General features: G+C 41.0%; 1 protein-coding gene and 1 pseudogene across 4 annotated transcripts in view; one reads left to right on the top strand and one right to left on the bottom strand.

Moving 5' to 3' along the window:
• Positions 1 to 20,672, bottom strand: part of Phtf2 (putative homeodomain transcription factor 2) — a 105,137-nt gene that overhangs the window by 67,679 nt on the left and 16,786 nt on the right. For all 4 annotated transcript variants that reach the window (XM_004839739.4, XM_021253965.2, XM_021253968.2 and 1 more), the window contains one exon: positions 12,488 to 12,567. In XM_004839739.4, the coding sequence (XP_004839796.1) occupies positions 12,488 to 12,532 (45 nt within the window). In that variant the 5' untranslated portion in view covers positions 12,533 to 12,567. The remainder of the gene's footprint in view (positions 1 to 12,487; positions 12,568 to 20,672) is intronic.
• Positions 17,486 to 18,875, top strand: LOC101700483 (26S proteasome regulatory subunit 4 pseudogene; annotated as a pseudogene).

Genomic DNA, 20,672 nt, shown 5'->3' with positions numbered 1-20,672 from the left:
TATATGAAGTCAGTAGAATGAGGCTCCACTCAGTAATTTTCTCCCTAGTTTTCTAGCATTAAATAAAAATAAACCGTACAACCAAGTGCCAGGCCACAAAAAATAAAAAAAGAGAGAGACAATTAAAAATATATCCTGCTGTCTACCATTTTGAAGAATGCAAAATAAGACTTCATCCTCTGATTCCTCAAAGCTATAAAATAATAATAATAATAATTTTTTTTTTTTTGGTACTGGGGATCGAACTTGGGCCCTTGCATTTGTAAGGCAGGCGGCAGAACCACTGAGCTAAATCCCCGCATAAAATAATTAAATTTTAATGAAACCACCTTACTAACCTCCTTTGTACACTATCTTTTACCTGCTTAGAGACCGGACTAACCCCCTCCCCACCATCAGGTAAACCCAAACTCTATCTGCAATTCTAATCCTATTATAGGGGTGGGGTTGGGGGACCAAAAACAGCAAAACTAAAGCCAAGACTTCAATTTTTAAATGGCCAGGTAAAATATAGCCTGACAAGGTTATTAATTCTGTCTAAAAGTTCAAATGAAAAACTTTTAGGCTGGGTACGCCAGCATTTCAACTGTAAAACTGTAAAACTCTGGTATCCAAATAAACTGTATGGAGAATTCAACAGAGAGCAATTTAGCTTCTAAGTTGCCCTGTTAAACAGCATACATAAATGACATTCTTTACAGATTTATAAACATACAGCAGGTAACAACATTTTAGACTCTTTCGGGTCAAAGAAGGCACATTTGCCTGATTTTAGGCCATCAATGTTAACTATCAACTTATTTCACCAGTATGTCTGTTACCATGGTAAAAGATAAATGGCAAGATATTTGGAACATAACTGGCAAATATTCTATCTTTGACTAATGTCTCTATCTTAAATTTATTCATAAAAAATAGGGGCCAGGAATTTAGCTCAGTGGTTCCACCACCTGCCTCACAAGTGCAAGGACCCCAGTTCAATCCCCGGTACCAAAAAATAATAATAATAAAAATAAAAAAGGTTAGAGAGTAAGGTTCCAGTGTGCTACAAAATGTTTTTCTTTCCAAAACCCAACAGGTATAAGATGCTTTAGATTCATTAAAGAATTTCACCTCTGTTCAAATCATTTCTTGGGTCTTGTGAACAACTAACATTTAGGAACTGTATATGACAAATGCTTAGGAAATGAGTGCTTTTTAATGTAACTATTCAATTTATCCAAAAAAACCCACAACCAAATGACTCCAGCATTTCAAAAAGTTATGTTCAATATGAAATTTGTAACTCTGACACACCAAGGTATTTATAAAACAAAAACCTTCTACTATAAGTTGAATAACTTTTTTTTTTTTTTGAGTACCAGGTATCAAACTTGGGACCTTGCACTTGCGAGGCAGGCGGTGGAACCACTGAGCTACATCCCCAGCCCTATAAGTTGAGTAACTTTTAAGGAGAGTAAATATAAATACTAAGCATTTGGATGTGTATGTATTCATAGTGCCTAAACACAATGAAAAGGTCTTTCAAAAACCTTAAAAATAAAGAATTTTCTTCTGATACTGTTTTTGTGAAACTAATACCCATATCTCAGGAGTCACTGCTAGGATACAGCACAAGGCATTGTTTTCTTAATTTTTCCATTTTCTTCACCCATAGGAGTTGATTCTGCTATCTGTACTAAATATAGCCACTACTAGTTCAAAAAGACAACGTCTTATTAACTCATGGTACAGCTGACAAAATCTCTGGATTAGGTTGAAAAACAAAAAGCAAGACAAGACTTCAAGTTTCCTTATCTCTCAGTTCTCATTTGTAAATATACTAGAAAGGTTAATGCCTAAGCTATCTTTCTTCCCTACAATGATGATTCTGTAGTAAAAAAGTTAGATTCTAGGAAAAGGTAACCAACAGCCATAGGCTCAGGCAAAAAGAAGAGGGAGGTGGAGCTCAAAGGGACAGGAAAGAGCAAAAAAGTTTCTGAGTCACGGAAAGAGCTGTCACCAAAATGAGCTCACTGGAGCTCTTCCATCTCCACAAGGAAGAAGCTTTCTCTCTTACTGTGCGTCAAAGCCATGCAATTCATGTACCTGTAACTGATCAGACTCCCCCTGTACAATTAGGTGGTGGTAAACTTAAAGGCATCATTTCCTTCGCTCCTTCCTAAAACTCCTCTCTTTATCATGAGTACTCCATATGATCCCAGGTAAAGAGTGACACATATGGAAGAATAAGAATTATCTTGTGCTGAAAATGAAAGCAAAGGATAAGAAAGCAAGCAATTAAATACCAAGAATGTAAATCTCAAGAGTTTAAATTTTTAAAACTTCATATATCAACTGCTATAATTTATGATAGAAACAATAGGTTAATATTTTATAAACACGTAAATGCATACTTTTATATTAGTATTGTTTAATTCTAACAGAAACAATCTTTTTTAGAGGCAATAATTTCTCACAGATCTGTTTTGTTGTTTTGCTTTTTCCTCCCCTACCACCCTCTCCTCCTCCCCTCCCTGCTCCTTCCAACTTAGTCCCTTCCCATCTGCAAGAGCTCCATTTTCCTCATTTGCTTCCTTTATTTCTTCTATCCCCTTTCCCTTCCGCTTCCCTTCATGTCTTGTTCTCCCACCCATCTGAAAGAGATTCCCCTACTTATTTATCTTCTATTTTGTGCATGCTCTCTCTGTGTACACATGTATATGTGTACAGTTTCCCATACAAGAGAAACTATGTAACACCTCATGTCTGACTTATTTCACTTAATATTGTGATCAAGTTGTACCAACTTCCCATGTTAAATGTAATCATTACGTATGTATTACATATGTACTAGTATGAAAATTTAAAATTTTATAAAATTCATATGCTTAAAAAAGCAGCCACTGTTATCAAATACTGTATCAACGATCTATAGAGTTCCTAAACGAACTATAGCTATCTGTCAGAGAAAATAAAATGCTTTTTACTTTTTAGTCATTAAACCAAAATTCATTCTAGTACCTGAGTCACACCACACAGCATGTCACCTATTTGGAATACAACAGAAACACAAGAGAACTATGCCTCTACACTAGAACTGTTTGTTACCCAAATCCACTTGACAGTGATATGTAAACACAAAATAAGTGGTTTTAATTATACTTTCATTGTGAATAAATAAAATGCTGTGTTATTGTAGTGGAAAAAAAAAAGATCTGATAATCCTTCAAGACTAGAACACTGAGACACACACTCCAGTTTGGCATTCATGCACTTTTTGAAAAAAGTGAAATATTATTATTTACAATAAGGCAGTACACATCATAATGGAGAGGATGAAGACTCCAAATATCTATGTGTTTGACAAGATCTGGAAGCACAAAATTGTTAATTCCACAGAAACTTACCTCATAATACTTTGTATGAGGGGGGCTAATGGAAGACAATCTTAACTCTGGAGGACAGGGAGAAAACACTTAAGATCCTGGTCTTGTCTTACTCAGTTCTAGCTTAGTTAGTTGTATGGGATTCTGTTAACAGAAGGAAAGGTCCATGTTGCCACATGGAGTCCATTAAAGCCAGGGTGTGCATTAGTTACACTTGTGTGGTGGGTTCAATAGTGTCCCACAAAAGCTCATGCCTGCTCTCAACTCAGAACATATGATTTGAAAACAGGCTCTTTGCAGATGTAATCAAGGGTCTTGAATCAGATCCCAAGTTAGATGGGCAATATGTTCACTGACTGCTGGCCTTTAAGAAGTGGACCAGGCTGGGCACGTAATGATTTCGAGGCCAGACTGGGCTACACAGTGAGACCTTGTCTCAAAAGGGGAGGAGGTAGGCAGGGGCTGGGGGGACGACACAGAAGTGACCAGGCAATGTGGAGGAGGAGGCAGAGCCTAGAGCGACACACTAGAAGCCAAGGAATAGGAAGGACTGTTCACCGGAAGCCAGAAAATGGCATGGGACAGTTTCCCCTCAGGCTCTCTCTCTCTGGGAGGAACCAGCCCCATTGACACCTTAATTGTGGTCTTTGGGCCTCCTGAACTGTGAAAAAAAAAATTCTGTTTCAAGGCGCCCAGTTTCTGGCTATTTATTTTGAAAACCCCAGGAAACCTTTACGACTTCTTATAATATCTTGATATAACCAGAGATGATTCATCTCATTATCAAATAAACATACATGGAAGCACCCTTGAAAAAGCGCTGTGTGAAAGTGTGGCGGTACTGTAGCATCACCAGCTACACACCCCCATCGGGACTGTGGCTGAAATCCATACACACACAATGCCAGCTGCAGTTTGTTCAGAAAGAGGTGTATACCTCTCCGGAGACCCTCACATCAGACATCACCTGAAACAGACTCAGTCTCCTTAGTGTAGGAGGAACAGGGACCTAAGAGTCAGCTGACCTTTATCACTAATCTTCAACTGACTATGTTAGTAGCTTCCAGTTATAGGCATGGGTTTCTTTCTATAAAGTAAAAAGTTGACCCAAACTAGATGATTTCCACAAACTCTTGATTATAGTTTCTTTTTTGTTTTTTCCTTGTGAACAAAATTAAGACCTAATTACTTAAGCTACAGATTCCCAAACTGGCAAGAGGATGTGGGTAGAAAATCAAGAACTTTTAAGACAAAACTAGTAAAGAAGAGTAAGCCCTAAGTGAAAAGGCAAATATTACAACAACTAACTTTTTTTTTTCTTTTTTTTTGGTACCAGGGATCGAACTCGGGACCTTGGGCTTGCAAGGCAGGCACTGGAACCACTGAGCTAAATCCCCAGCCCTACAACAACTAACTTAACCAACCTATTTCTGCCAGGACAGGTTTTATTTTTGATGAGTTAAGTGGCATTAAACAGGAAGAGGTAGAAAACATGACCAGTGACTCAAGCCACGCTGAGGTTTTTAAATACCACTTAATCCTGACTTTGCTGTCTGAGTGTTACACAACAAAGACTGACTAAATACCCACCATTCTCATACTGGAAATTAGAAGTCTGATGTCTTACAGTCTTTCTAGCCTCATGAGAATCTTTAGAACCCATGAAATAGAGTACTTTGGTAAATTTTCGGGAGGGATTCCTCTTGACAATTTGGGAACAGATGAAGTAATAAAAGATAATATTTATTAAAGGCATATGTGTTTAGCACTACATTAAGAATTTACATATACTGTCAATTAATCCTCAACATATACAAAAAGTGGTATTATCACCCCTTTACATACATAAAGGAAGTTAAATTCAGAGACAATAAGCAATTTTTAAGAACAAGGGTCCAAGCCTCTGCTTTCCAAACCCCAAACTTTGTTCCTGCTGCTCCTTAAGACACAGGAGCAATGAGACTCGGCCTCGGGACTGTGAGGAAAGGGAGTGTGCATTCTTTAGGTGGCAGGCTGTTTGTGTTTTTGGTTGATTTTTATGTGTTTGTTTTTTTGAGACAGGGCCTTTCGCTGTGCTGCCTAGACTGACCTTGAGCTCCTCTGTAGCTCAGTCTGGCCTCATACTCAAGACCCTTGCGCCTCAGTCCCAGAGTGGCAGCATTTCAGGTGTGCAGCCGCCATGCCCAACTTTATGGTTCTGATCTGAATCATTTTACACTGATGTTTAAGTCTGCAAACATTTAGCAAGCTGATTCATATTCTGTGTAATTTTCTGAATCTCTACTTCTAAAACATAAATATATACACATACACATAGCACACTACCTCCATGCACAAGTCAAGACTCTCTCTCCCAAGTGAAAACCCAATTCAAACCGGAATTTATTCACCCATTTGCTGAAGTACTAGATGCCAGGGTCAAAGTCAGTTCAGGGTGGGTGACTGGGATCCAGGTACCTGAGCACCAGGCCGTCCTGTGGCCTCTCCTCCTCCTCCTAAATTCTGGATTTTGTTGCGTCATGCTGTGTGGTTTGTGTCTCAGTGCTGGGGACAAGCCTGGGCCTCAGGCATGCACGACAGGCAGGAGACAGTGCTGAAGTCAGGGCAGCTTCCGACCCCTGGGGCGACAGTGCACCCGACCCCAGCCTTTCTTCTCCTGTACCTGACCCTCTCTGTATCTCAGTCTTCCTGGGCCGAACTGTCTTCGGGTTGTGGTAACTCATCTGGCTAGAGGCAGCTCCAACCTTTCATCCTTCTCATCCTTTATTGAAAGAAGCCAGAGTCCCTTCCGCCAGGTCAACTGTTAAACAGGCTGCAGGGGAACAGCTTGGGCTGTCGGCCACTCCCAGACTCACCACCGGGGCGGGCCTCAGGTGAAGCACTCTCCAGCTTTGCCTTAACCATGTTCCCACCTCTGTAGCTACATGGAAGGGTGTGATAACACAGGCACAGTCTTCAGAGAAACTGCCAGTCCTGGGATATACTCTAATTTCTTACCCATTATAGCCCAAATCATAAGATAATTACTATTTCTGGCTGGGTGTGGTGGTGTCCACCTGTGATCCCAGCACTCGGGAGGCTGAGGCAGGAGGATCACCACAAGTTCAAGATCAGCCTGAGCTCCACAGTGAGTTCAAGGGCAGCCTGGACTACATGGCAAGACTCTCAAAACACACACAAACAAAGATAATCACTATGCTTGAGTAATACTTCATATTTATTGAACAGTTCATAAACCACTTTAAAAAGTGGTTTTAAAATCCTGAGGTTGATGCAGTCCCTCTCAGTCTGTGAGGCTAGGGAAAGCCTTACTATGTGACGCTCGTAAGAGCAGGGAATGAAGCCCCAGCAGAAGCAACAAGGCGGCTCCCAAAGCACCATGCTCTTCCCACCTGGCCTAACAAAGACAGAGTAGCCTAAAACACATTACAGACTCAAGAGCACTTATGAACATGGCAGGGGAAAAGCATAAAAGAGAAAACACAATATGCCCATTTGTCTATGGCTTAGGATTTCTTCCTTCGTACATCTTAATTTTCTATCCACTCCTATAATTATCCAGAGGCAGAAGACGGTATGGAAGACCGTATCCCACCAGAAAGCATTTCTGTGGTTACTGAGTATGCTTTCAGCAGCAAGGAGCTAAAAAACCCAACCGTGAATAACTGAAAAAAATAAGGGGATTGATTATTTCACACAATAGGAAGTCCTGAAGTAGATGTCAAAAGTTGATCAGCGCTATGGCTCAAAAATTCCTGAACTCTGGTTCTCTGCTTTCAATTCTGCCACCTTCAGCTTGGCATGCTCCTCCATGGGAACAAGGTCACTATAAAAGCTTAAGGTAGGAGAGCCTCACCCACCAAAGACAGAAAACATACACGCACTTCATCCCGTTCCTTCACTGAACTCAGTCAGTACACACAGTGGCACCTAATAAACACTACAGGTTTTGCTGTTACTTCTGGTTCTGTTTGTAAGACACTGGAGCCTTCCTAGAGAGCCTCCTGTCTCATTACCAAGGACTAGAACACAAGCCCCCTCCTAGCCCAAGCCCCAGTAAGGGAAATAGGGTGAAGGGCACTCTTGACTCAACCAGGCTTTGCCTCCGACTCCCTGGCTCTAAGGCCTGTGGGAAACAAATTCACTAAAGAAGCAGAGCTGAGCCGACAGGCAGCACAGGGAGAGTCTGAGCTGGAAACCCACTGCATCTCAGTCCCACACACCTGCTTTCTCACAGAGCTAAGGGGAGTCAGGGGCTCCCCTGGCTCTCCAGCTCATGGAGGAGGTCCTCTGTGGTAGGAAGGGGTCTGCCAGCCCTAGAGAGCGGGGAAGGAAAAGGCAGACACCTGATGGTGCCCTGGTCTTGGGATTTAGACACCCTAAGACAGGCCTTGCTGCTCAGCATTACTTCAGCCTGAAAGTTGATTCCAGAATTCCCTTCCTTTAAAAAAAAAAGATTTCTACCCTTAAGACAGGTTAGTGCCAGGTGCTGTGGGGCATGGCTACTTGGAAGGCCAAGGCAGGAAAATGACAAGTTTGTGGCCAGCCTGGGTAACTCAGCAAAACCATGTCTCAAAACAAAACAAAAGAGCTGGAGAGGTAGCTCAGTGGTAGAGGGTGTAGCTAGTATTCACAAGGCCCTGGGTTCAATCCCCAGTGCCGCAGGAAAAAAATACCTGGTTTGCGCTACATTTGCCTCACTTGCGAAAGAATCCCAACTGAGGCAGAAAGGACAAACTTAAAGGAAGTAATAGCATACAGTTTTGGAATTGAGTGCTAAGAATTAATACTTCTCAATCACCTCTGTGATTGAGAGCAAGTTACCACTCGGAAGTGCTTTTTAAGCGTGGCGTGAGCACACACGTACACACAGATGAACTTACTGAAACAGTGGAGAATTTAAAGTTCTCAACTATTCATTACTGAGAGTGGTTATCATTCAAGTCCATGTTATAAAAAATATTCAGCAGCCCATTATTAATCAAAAAGTATTCTGGTTTCTCCATTACTACTCCTGAAGGGCTCCTCCAAGATAACCGCTGAAAATTACTTTGTAACAACAGGAACTTTTGAATGATTTACGATTATGATGGCTAGAATAGTATAATTTTTTAAATTAGGTATCAAGGGACTTTGAATATCTCAGAGTGAACAATGCATAAAAGAATTGATTATAACAACATCAAGCAATTCGTTATACTTTCTCCTGAAAATTTCACTTTTGAGATCAGAATTCACTTTTGAAACAGTCTGCAAATCAAGTAATGGCCTTTTGGGGCTAGCTAGTGTTTATGACTCAGCACAAACATAAGAAAATGTCACCATTTTCCAGTAGAGAAAGGTGAGAAAAGTGAGTCAAATAAACAAATATTTACAAACATGAAGGTGAATCTTGTTTTTTATTTACAATGACACTAGCCAGTATAAGCTGGCTACTATTGCATGATAGACATAAAACAATGTTAAAATGTGAAAACTTTTAAATCACCTATCCCAGGACATTTTAACCTGGGTTCCAAATCAAATGTGACATTTTGTGTGTGTGAACATTAGATATATTTTTCCCCAAAACAAGGTGCTTGGCTTCCATCACAATTTCAAAGGGACCCATGGCTGAAAAGATGCTGAGAGCCATTATCTAGAGAGGGGAAATTAAGCTCAGAGAATAATTTGCCCATGGTCAAATACTCAGCAAGGATCAGTTTCAGTACTCAAGTCTTTTTTTTTTTGATACAGGGGATCGAACTCAGGACCTTGCACTTGCGAGGTAGGCGGCAGAACCACTGAGCTAAAATCCCTGGCCTTCAAGTCTTCTTTTTACTAAGCAGAATTAGCTCTCAAAGGTTTTTAACAAGCATATATTTAAGAGAAAAACAAACCCACATGACTTAAGATCAGCCAGGGGAACTCGCTCATAGGCTCACGTGAAAAGGAAACCAAGGCAGCAGCTCCAAGGCAAGAACTAAATCTAACCCAGGCAGCAGGCAGCTCTCGGGAGGTCATTCCCAGAGGGAGGGCAGAGGGCCTGGCTGTACTCGCTGGGAGCCGACCATAGCACAAGCTCACAGTGCTGAGTCAGCTCAGCTGGTCTCCGCTTAACAGACACAGTGGAGAGGGGAGCTAAAGACAAAACAGGCTTTAAGATAACACAACAAGAGGGAGGAGAAGGTAGCTCAGCCTTCAAAGACCAGGTCAGCAGAGACTCCATGGGAGAAGAAACAAGCAAAATAAATCAAAACACCATGCTCACTAAACTCAAACCCAGAGAGGCAGGAGAGCGATCTGCCTTGCTCCCAAACCCAACTAGGAATTTTCTCAGATGGTCCGGGGCAAATTCCAGGACACAGGGGACAAACATGTCCAAAAAGTCACTCAAGTAACCTTTACTTTATTAGCATAGTAAAACTCACACCCCAAGATAGAGCCCAGAAGGGAGAGGCAGTGGGAGGAGGCTTTCCAGGAAGGGGGCAGGTGCAGCCAGGGCCATGAGCCCACAGCCTGGGGCCTGGCTACCCTGAAGCCATAAAAGCCTGCAACTCTGTCCCTTGGGTCAGCTTGGAACATCTATCCTCTGAGGCTTTCCCACTTTCATTTGTAAGAATGGAAGCCTTGTTCCTGCACCAAAGTGCTTCTGCCCATTTCTTATGAAGTCAGTAACCACTTATCAGGGACTCTGGAGATATTACAGTGCCTTCCAGGACACACATTTAAATGATGCACACATACACATCATATCATAATGCCTTCCAAGACACATGCATAAATGATACACATGCGCACACACAGTAATGTAAGCAGTGAACACTGATTTCACCAAATTCTTAGTCACTAGGAGAACAGAAGTAGGCTTAGGGGGAGCTTATTAAAAACAAAAACAAAAACAAAAAAAGAGCTAAAACTTATTCATACAGTCAGAAATCAACAAATAACACCTACAGTGAAATGACCAAGAAAAGGAATGATAGGCATGTTTAAAAACATACAGCAAGAGGGCTGGGGATTTAGCTCAGTGGTTCCACCACCTGCTGCGCAAGTGCAAGGACCCGAGTTCAATCCCCAGTACCAAAAAAACCCCCAGCAAATTCAATAAAAAACTAGCAGTGTTATTCAACTCATTTCTGAGCAGGACGATCCTTGTGATATGAGGCTACTAAGACCTATGGCCCCAATCTATTAATTTCTATGGGAACACAGCCGTGCCAACTCATTCTCTATGTTGCCCATGGCCGCAGGGCAGAGCACCTGTCACAGAGACTGTGCAGACCTCAGAGCCTGAAATACCTGCTTCATGGCCCAGTCCAGAGCGCTGGCCTGAGCAGGTGCAGGGAGATATTTAGTGTCTACTCATAGTCCCAATATCCCTGGCCCCACGCACCAAGTAATCACGGAAACCAAAACTTCACGCGAATTTGTAGCCCTTCTCAACTCCCTCAGGGAAGGAGGAGTGGCAGAACTTGGTTTGATTTGCCTTTGGTAAAATGACTGCCTCTGGGCAGCAGAATTCAGAATCTGGTGAGGGTTAGGGAGGCACAGCAGGATGAGTACCTGCTATCTCTTTCTTTTCACAGTAAGCCCTGAAACAATATTCCTTTAAAGTATTCACATGTATTTCTTTACAGAAAACTAAATTTAAAAGCAAAAGCAAAAAAACCAAGTCAATGAAATCCAGTTAATGGTTCTAGTAACTCCCTAATATAAAATGTGATTATATTTCCTGGTATATTTTAGGACATTTGGTATGGCTGCTCTGGAGAAATTTTGGTTGCACACACCCAAATCTGCTAGGTAAATGACACTCAGATAAAAGCAATGTCTCGGAGTATAATATTCCAACCCCCCCCATCCCAAGAAAGTCAGTCAAGCACAGTATGTTCTCTACATGATCTTTAGTTCCAAATGTTTAACGCAAAAAGCCACATAGAGAAAATGTTTTTAAAACATTTCTCCCATAAGCAGAAGAAAAGAAAAATCTTTCAAAGGTACATGTTCAATTTTAATTTTACTTACTTCTTTAAGCAGACAGGTTTTTAAGTTGATTAGAAATTTATAATTAAAGGTGACATTTATATAGAACCACAATGACCTAATCAAACGTTAGCATAACTTCCAATTCCTTCTATGAAAAATGTGGTATTATATAATCTGTGATATGTTCTACCCAGAAATAAATAATATACCCAAAGATGGACTGCATTATCAGATTTATCTAATCTTTACAATGTTTTATCACTTACTTCCAATTCAACTAATTTTAAAAATTGTCTGATTTTCCCTAATACAAAAAAGCTTTAAATGTAATTATATTTTGTTAACATAAATCTGAATAAGGCATCAAAAATGTTTCAAGATATGAAAACAAACACAATTCACTCCACATACTAAAAATCAAAAATACTATATAGAACAACTAAACAATATAAACAACATTCTTAAGAGTAAACAGCTTAGCGCCGGGGATTTAGCCTCGCAAGTGCCAAGATCCTGAGTTCAATCCCTGGTATCAAAAAAAAAGAATAAACAACTTAGTTTTAAGAAAATCATATTTTCTTTTAGATTTTTATAAAGGAAAGAATTACATTGATAAAGTTTATTTTGAAAAACACTAGCTAATACAGCCAGTTAAGTAATTATGACAACTAATTTTGAAGCATAAAAATAAACATTTTATATTTGTTTGGAAAATATAATCCAAGGGCCTTATTTTACTGAAAAGAATCAGCTATTGAATTATAATTTACAACAAATGAAAAATTGTAATCTCTTGACATAAAAGTAACAACATTATAAATTTTTCTAACCCAGGTTCTTCTAAAAAGTTAGTGAGAAAGAAATTTAATATTTTTTATATAATTCTATGTTGTTTATGTTTTAACTGACAGTAACTAATCTAGCTACACTGATATTGTGGAGTAAAAAGTAGAGAAGTATTTTTAGGTATAATCTTTCTAATTATAAATTAAGTATAAGGAAAACTAATCTTCCCTTTCCATTCAAAAGCCTAAAAATCTAATTTTGTCATAGTTCTAGGCAACATTTAACATAAATCTATTCCTCAAAATAAACATAGAGTTTTGGAATTAAAACGTTTTAAAAGTTAAAAGCTTTGACTATCAACTTACCTTCTTTTGATACCAGACTATAGCATCTGTGACTTTGGACGCCATTTATTCCACTGAATTTACACATTCGTCATTTTAAGCTGTACAAGAGAGGAAAAACATGCCAGTGAGTTTACTTCTGCCTTCCTCAAGGAGACTGACCAGCAGGCACACGTAGCACTCTGGTTACTTGCAGAGCAAGGGGTGTATGACTATGCTTGTATTACACCTTCCTCATTACTATTTTAGCAACAGGTTCTCTTAACTAATCAAAAATCAGTTGTCATAATAAAAGAAGGTTCCTTTGTGTGAATACAGTATCTGCATGTTCTTACAAATTAGACTGAATTGTCTTTTAAACAAATTGAACATTTTAAACAAGTTTCAGAATGTCCAAGGTCATCATGGAAGGTTTTCATTTATACATTCACAAATAACAGAAACCAAATCGCTCACTTAGTAACAGATCCATTTTGCTGCAGTTTCTATCAAGGAACTTGTGTGAACTACTGTTGCTAATGGAGGGATTGATAGAGATGCCAACATCTATAATCATATAATTTTCCTTGATAGTAAACACAAAACTGAACTAAAATAACCAGAGAAGTTTAAAATTTATATTAAATATTAAACCAATATTACAGTTAATTTCACAGAAATAGTGGGCATGGTGGTGCACACCTATAATCCAAGTACTCGGGAGGCTGAGTAAGGAGGATCACCACAAGTTTGAGGCCAGCCTGGGCTACAGAGTGATTTCAAGGCCAGCCTGAACTACTTCATGAGATCCTATCTCAAAAACAAACAGGGCCAGGAATTTAACTCAGTGGTTCCAGTGCCTGCCTCAAAAGTGCAAGGTCCAGAGTTTGATCCCCAGTACTGAAAACAAAAAACAAAAAAGTTCACAAAAATGATATTAAGGACTTCTCAGATATCAGTTGGGCCCCTATTTAGAAACCACAGGCCATCCTCAAATGCATCTAATCTTGTGTGTCTAACAGAGTACTGGGTCCTAAATTTAACCGTTTCTTAGCCTAGAGAGAATGTCTAACTGATTCCAGTCAACTCTAGGATGCTCTTCTAGCCACAGGACAGTGGCCTGGACAGCTCCTCTGTATAGTGTTAAGGCTAAACTAAAAACAGTTTTAAAAGCAGATCCTGACCCTGGTACTCATCACAAACTAGGATCACCTGAGGCCACACCGGGTCTCAGAAGTCATGGGAGCAAAGCACACCGAGCCAATCCTAGCACACCCAGGTACCAACTGCAGAAAAGCCGCCACTGCAGTTTGCAGTAGTAAAAGCAAAAAAACAAAGTATTGCAGGTTCAGAACACACTGGGATTCAAATATAATCAAGTCTAGTATCAACAACAAATGTCAGATGATCAACCTCTAAATTCAAAGCAGAATTTACTTAATGCTTGCATTTTTGACAGCTACAGACCAAATTATTTAATTACCTTTCCTAAGAGATTAATATTTTTTCATCTTTAATGGATCAAATCCAAGCAAAACTGTTTTTTGAAATTCCTGCCAAATGACATGATACAGTGGAAAGAGGAGGATCACAGAATGAAAAGACCTGTGGCATCCAGACGTAATACTGAAGAAGCTACTTCAGCTCCCTAAACCCCAGTTTCTTCCACTCATAAACAGGAATGCCTGTGCCTATTCAGCCCTTACAGGGTTTTTGTTACCAGGAAGTAACATACATAAAATGCCTACCATAGTGCAGAGCATACAGACACTCAATTAGGACTGTTTCAATTATTAATTAAAATTTTCCCAGCGGTGGGGAGGGGAAAGGGATTAAAATAGAATCACACTGCGCTATGTACACGTACCTCCTCCCTAAAATTAATGTAAACTTAATGTACTGCAAACATATACTAATAAAAATACCTATGCCAAAAAAAAAAACACCCCGATACAGGAACTGGGAGGTGTTCCTTTTCAAACATGGAAAGCAATTGAGAGAGGTACATGATGGGAAACCCCTGTTACCCCAGCACTCTGGGAGGCTGAGGCAGGAGGATCACAAGTTCGAGTCCAGGCTGGTCAATTAGGAGAGACCTTTTCTCAAAACAAAAAAATAAAAAGGGCTGAGCATGTAGCTCATTGTGAAGGTTCTAGGTTCAATTTCCAGTATGAGAAAAAAAAAAGAGAGCAAGAAAAACAAAAGAAAACAACTGAGAGCAATAACATATGTAATCATTTTTTGTTGACATTAAAAGTAAAAATAGTTACTTCATTATCATAAGATCACAAAGTCAATTCTCAACTACACACACATGAATTATTTAGCGATTTCAAAGTTCACCAACCCTTAAGTTTCTTAGGCAGGCGTGGCTACCTTCATTTTTCTCAACAGGCTTTCAGGAGAAGCTCTCCTTACTGGCCTAAAATCTCTCTCCTGGGGGTCTCGGGGGTGAGCCATTCACCTTAATCACATTTTGCTCTAGAGCTCATCTATATCGAACCTGCGACAGGACTTCATTGCTACATTACACCTTCATTAAGTTGGTTTGGCAAGACAATTCTATGTTCTCCAACTAATCAGTCTTTCCTCATGCAGACTCTAAGAAATGTACAAAAGAAATGAGACTATCTCTACTTTTTACAGTACCCACTTTTACTTTACCAAATCTTTATTGCAAAAATTCCAATCACCTATCAAGATAAATCTCCTCTCCCTAACCCTCCAACAGTGCAAATATACATTTCATATACAAATATGAAAGGATTTATCAACAAATCCATTAAATGTATGAGACATTTAATATATTTAGGGAATATTCAAATGCTCATATTTAAATAATATTGAAACCAAAAAAGAAAGAGAACAAGCTTCAATGGTGAGGAAAAACCACTGCTTGCCTCAAAAGAAGATGATCTGAAAGCCAATTTTAAAATATATTTTTGGTTATCAAGCTACATTCAGGAATTTAAAATATCTAACAATGTAATAGGTATATAAAGTATCTTATACAGTTTTAATTTGTATAGATTTATACAAATAAAAATTCAATCTTTGTTGTGGCTTTAAAAAAAAACTTCTCAGGCTGGGGATTTAGCTCAGTGGTTCTGTCGCCTGCCTTGCAAGCGCAAGGACCCGAGTTTGATCCCCGGTACCAAAAAAAATACTTTTCTTCAGAAATACTATGCTCTGCAAACTGCTTTACTAGGTTTTCCATTGTGTCACCAATCTTTCAGTGACAGCGAGTGGCTCATACGTATTTTTAAAACAGGTTTTACAGCATGCTGAGATGTATTCCTAAAGCAAACATCTGACAAAACACACTCAGAGACACCCAAATTTCACATGAATACCAACAAGAACGAACATACCAACAAATGTTTTTGTGTCTTTAAAGCCTTTCTAACTTCTTTGATTCTGTGAGAGTCCAGGCATAATGGCAGTCCTTACATTAAGTTGCTTCCGATGTACCTCTAGTAGAGCATCTAAGTCATTTTTATCAATTTACCTGATACAGGATGGGTATATTATGGAAATAATCTAACCCTAAAGCCATAGGGCTAACTATAAGAATACAATTTAAACCTTGCTAGTTATTCAGAGCCAATTTTCTCCTTGGCATTGATTTAATCACCACACCTATAGAAACACCTGAAATTATTCCTTATTACATCAGCTTCCTCAGAGACTGCATTTATGATGCCAAAGGCTCCGGCAGAGAGAAAACATGACAGGAGGGGTAGTTGGTGAAATCTGCCTCCATACAATCTCAGTATCAAATACAGTGGGGCCGTGGATTTAGCTCAGTGGTTTCGGCACCTGCTGCGCAAGCGCAAGGACCCAAGTTCGATCCCCAATACCAAAAACCCCCCCAAAAACCAAACAATCAAATACAGTAATGCCAAAGAGTATTCTTTGTATTGATACACCAAAAATAAAGATGGTCAGATTCTTAACTAGCCCATGATAAAAATCACCCTATAAAAATACTGTGATACTACAACATACTTTTCTCATTATTCTGAAACGAGCCTCCTTGTCCTGTGAGACTCACTCTCCTCAGAAACAGTGTCTTCCCTCCCTTCTCTCCACTTGAGCCCTCGGCCCCATTCCATCCCACTCTCCACTCCACTTAATTCCCCTAGGAGGAGGCTTCCTAACACAATTGCATTTGGGTGAAAATTGTTGAAGCTTGAGCTAGCATTTAACTAAAAATGCAAACTCACGTGGCCACGGGTCACCTGATCGTCCATGAACACTGCTGAGGGAAAGGGGGTCATTCTTCCTTTCTTTCCCTAAGCCCCGGTACACTGCACGTAACATGCAGCAGCGGAAATGTGCAGAGCAGAGAAAAGGCAATGACCCAGCAGCAGCAGCGTGGGGTTCCAGGTTCAAGACCTGACACCATGGGCTGTATGTACACTCCCGTGTGAGTTCCAGAGTTTCTCTGGGCCTCAGTTTCCCACCAGTACCACCTCGCCAAACATTCCACAACTCGATAAAGACTAAAGTAACAACTCCAATAATGTACAAGAGTTCCTCTGAATTCTTTTACTAACACACCTAAAGTTATTAATTTTAGATAAATCCATGTTACACACATGGAATTTAAAGTAGCAGAAACTGTTAAACCAAATGAAAAGGGTATTTTTCAAGGTAGTTTATGTGAATCTCTTCAGGCCTGAGGATCTCATTATTAACCTTTTCTAACAACCTTTTATCACTCCCTACTGCTCACAGACTAAAATCCATAACCCACTTAGAATCGTATTCCAAGGGGCAGGGGATTTAGCTCAGTGGTGCCGCCACCTGCCTTGCAAGCGCAAGGTCCGGAGTTCGATCCCTGGTACCAAAAAAAAGAATCGTATTCCAGCCCTCTGCAGTCTAACCCTAACTGCTTCCCCACATTACTGTGTTCCATCTTCTCACGCACAATATGGTTCCACCACACCCTGCTCCTACACCGTGCTACTGTCTTGAAAGTACTACCTCCACTTTTCAAAACTGGTGAATGAAATTAAGAAACGAGATTGATGTGTGCACTTCTGGCAGCGGTGCCTGGAGCGGCCGAGGCAAGATGGGTCAAAGTCAGAGTGGTGGTCATGGTCCTGGAGGTGGTAAGAAGGATGACAAGGACAAGAAAAAGAAATATGAACCTTCTGTACCAACTAGAGTGGGAAAAAAGAAGAAAACAAAGGGACCAGATGCTGCCAGCAAACTGCCACTGGTGACACCTCACACTCAGTGCCGCTTAAAACTACTCAAGTTAGAATTAAAGACTATCTTCTCAAGGAAGAAGAATTATTAGAAATCAGGAACAAATGAAACCATTAGAAGAAAAGCAAGAGGAGGAAAAGTCAAAGGTGGATGATCTGAGGGGGACCCCAATGTTGGTAGGAACCTTGGAAGAGATCATCAATGACAATCATGCCGTTGTGTCTACATCTGTGGGCTCAGAACACTACGTCAGCATCCTTTCATTTGTGGACAAGGATCTGCTGGAACCAGGCTGCTCAGTCCTGCTCAACCACAAGGTGCATGCTGTGATTGGGGTGCTGATGGATGACACAGATCCTCTGGTCACAGTGATGAAGATGGAAAAGGCCCCCCAGGAAACCTATGCTGACATTGGTGGGTTGGACAACCAAATCCAGGAAATTAAGGAATCTGTGGAGCTTCCTCTCACCCATCCTGAACACTATGAAAAGATGGGTATAAAGCCTCCTAAAGGAGTCATTCTCTATGGTCCACCTGGCACAGGTAAAACCTTGTTAGCCAAAGCAGTAGCAAACCAAACCTCGGCCACCTTTTTGAGAGTGGTTGGCTCTGAACTCATTGAGAAGTACCTGGGCGATGGGCCCACACTTGTACGGGAATTATTTCGAGTTACTGAAGAACATGCACTATCCATCATGTTTATTGATGAAATCGATGCCATTGGGACCAAAAGATATGATTCAAATTCTGGAGGTGAGAGAGAAATTCAGGGAACAATGTTGGAACTGTTGAACCTGTTGGATGGATTTGATTCACGAGGAGACATGAAAGTTATCATGGCCACAAACCGAATAGAAACTCTGGATCCAGCACTGATCAGACCAGGGCGCATCGACAAGAAGATCGAGTTCCCCCTGCCTGATGAAAAGACTAAGAAGCGCATCTTTCAGATTCACACAAGCAGGATGATGCTGGCCGATGATGTGACCCTGGATGACCTGATCATGGCAAAGGATGATCTCTCTGGTGCTGACATCAAGGCAATCTGTACAGAAGCTGGGCTGATGGCTTTGAGAGAATGCAGAATGAAAGTAACAAATGAAGACTTCAAGAAATCTACAGAAAATGTTCTTTATAAGAAACAGGAAGGTACCCCTGAGGGGCTGTATCTCTAGTGAACCACAGCTGTCTTCAGGAAAGTGGTTGGGACTTTTCTCAACCCCTGAGAAGGAGGAGATTTGGGAAGGTGCCCTGAGGGAGACCATGTTCCAGTTGATTTTGGCAAAACATGGCATGTCTTCTCCAGTGAGACATGTAGGGTGCCTACAGGATGGCCTTGTCTGTGGTCACTGTGCTGCTTGCTCTCTGCTTCCTAATAAAGTGTGGTCTTTCACCAAAAAAAAAAAAAAAAAAAAAGCGAGAAAGAAACAAGATTGAACTCTCTCGTTTCCTTTGTTGCCCTGTGTGTGCCATGTTGTTTCTGCTCTGCCATGCCTATTTGTCATCCCTGCCTTGGGGTGAGGTGATCACAGATGGAAACCTCTACGAACTGTAAGCCAAATAAACCCCTTCCCCTTTAACTTTAGGTGTTGGGTATTTTGTCTCAGAGAGAGAAGGTAACTAACACAGAAATTTGGTACCAGAGAAGTGGGGCTGTTGCTGCGACATTATCTGGCCATGTGGCTCAAAAGCCTTTGGAACTGGCTTGTGGGAAGGGGAAGTTAGGAAAGATTCAGAGATGCTGGCTACAGAAGGAGAGCTGGAAGGCCTTAGGCTATTTTGTATGGGAGACTCTGGTCAGAGCTCAGAAGACCAGAAAGCCAGTAAAGACCAGACTCAGTAAGGAATCTCCAGTAAAGTTGTGAACTGCAAAGATTGAGCAGAGCAGATCTTGATTGCTGAGAAGGAACAGGAAAACAGAAAAGATGGCCTGAGAGCATCACAGGAAGCAGCACTCCACCCTTTGCAGTCTCAAAACTGCAAAAGTGAAAAAAAAAAAAAAAAAAAAAAACAACCCCGCAAAAGCGAATGACTGCTTTGAGAAGGAAGCCCCAGAGCACCATGTTCCAGAATGGTGGGCGACCTAGGGAAGTTGTTCCAAAATGGTGACTTAGGGAAGCTGCTCATCAGAATTGGATTCAGAGTGAGCAGCAATCCAGGCACTCGACCCCTACAGCCAAGAAAGAGGGACGGCTGGCTGCTACTGCTCCAGCTGGCAGCAGACCTGGGCATCATCCACGTGGCAGTGATTTTAGGCACGTGCAGCATGCAAGAGTTGTGAGATCAGGAAGGCTTCCACCCAGATTCCAGAAGCAGGCCTGGGAGGCCAGGGAGTGTGCCCCTGAGAGGGCAGTGCGTGAAGCTGTGAGTGTGAAGCCGAAGGTGCACGGGAGACCTCAAAAGTTTGGAGAAACCAGGAGCATGGATCCTCTGAGGAAAACTTCAAGGAGGGAGCAGAGCTGGCCCAAGAGAAAAGTCATGGCAGCTACAACCACCAGAAATGCCATAGGGGCAGAGCCACCCAAGCCCTTTGGAGTTCACAACTTGCCACAGATGGCCTCGAATTGTGGAAGTGGAAGTGAAAGTGTGGAATGTAATGTCTGGCCTGCAGGATTTTGGACTTATTTTGGTCCCATTCCTATTTGTACCTTTGGGAATGGTAATGTCTATCTTGTGCCATTGAAGGATGGAAGTGTTTGACTTTCTTTGCATTTGTACAGGGGCTTGCACTTAAGAGTTTGACTTAAATCTCAGAGGAGACTTTGGACTTGGACTTTTCAGCAATGCTGAAACTGTTAGGACTGCAGCAACTCTTAGGGATGGACTAAAGGCCTTTTACATACAGGGATGTGCATGAGTCTTTGGGGGCCAGGGGCAGAATGATACGGTTTGGGGCTGGATGTCCCCTCAAAGGCTCAGGTGGTCATAGGCTGGATCTAGAGTGTGTGAATCTGGAACTGATTCACGATGCAATGCTAGGCTCAAGGGCACTAGGATTAAGGGTGAGTGC

Source organism: Heterocephalus glaber, unplaced genomic scaffold (genome assembly GCF_053883595.1).
Source record: "Heterocephalus glaber isolate CG9 unplaced genomic scaffold, H.glaber_assembly_v1.0 deba00000676, whole genome shotgun sequence".
Taxonomy (NCBI): domain Eukaryota; kingdom Metazoa; phylum Chordata; class Mammalia; order Rodentia; family Bathyergidae; genus Heterocephalus; species Heterocephalus glaber.
Note: the sequence above shows the minus strand (reverse complement) of the source record. Positions and strands in the feature narration are given on the sequence as shown.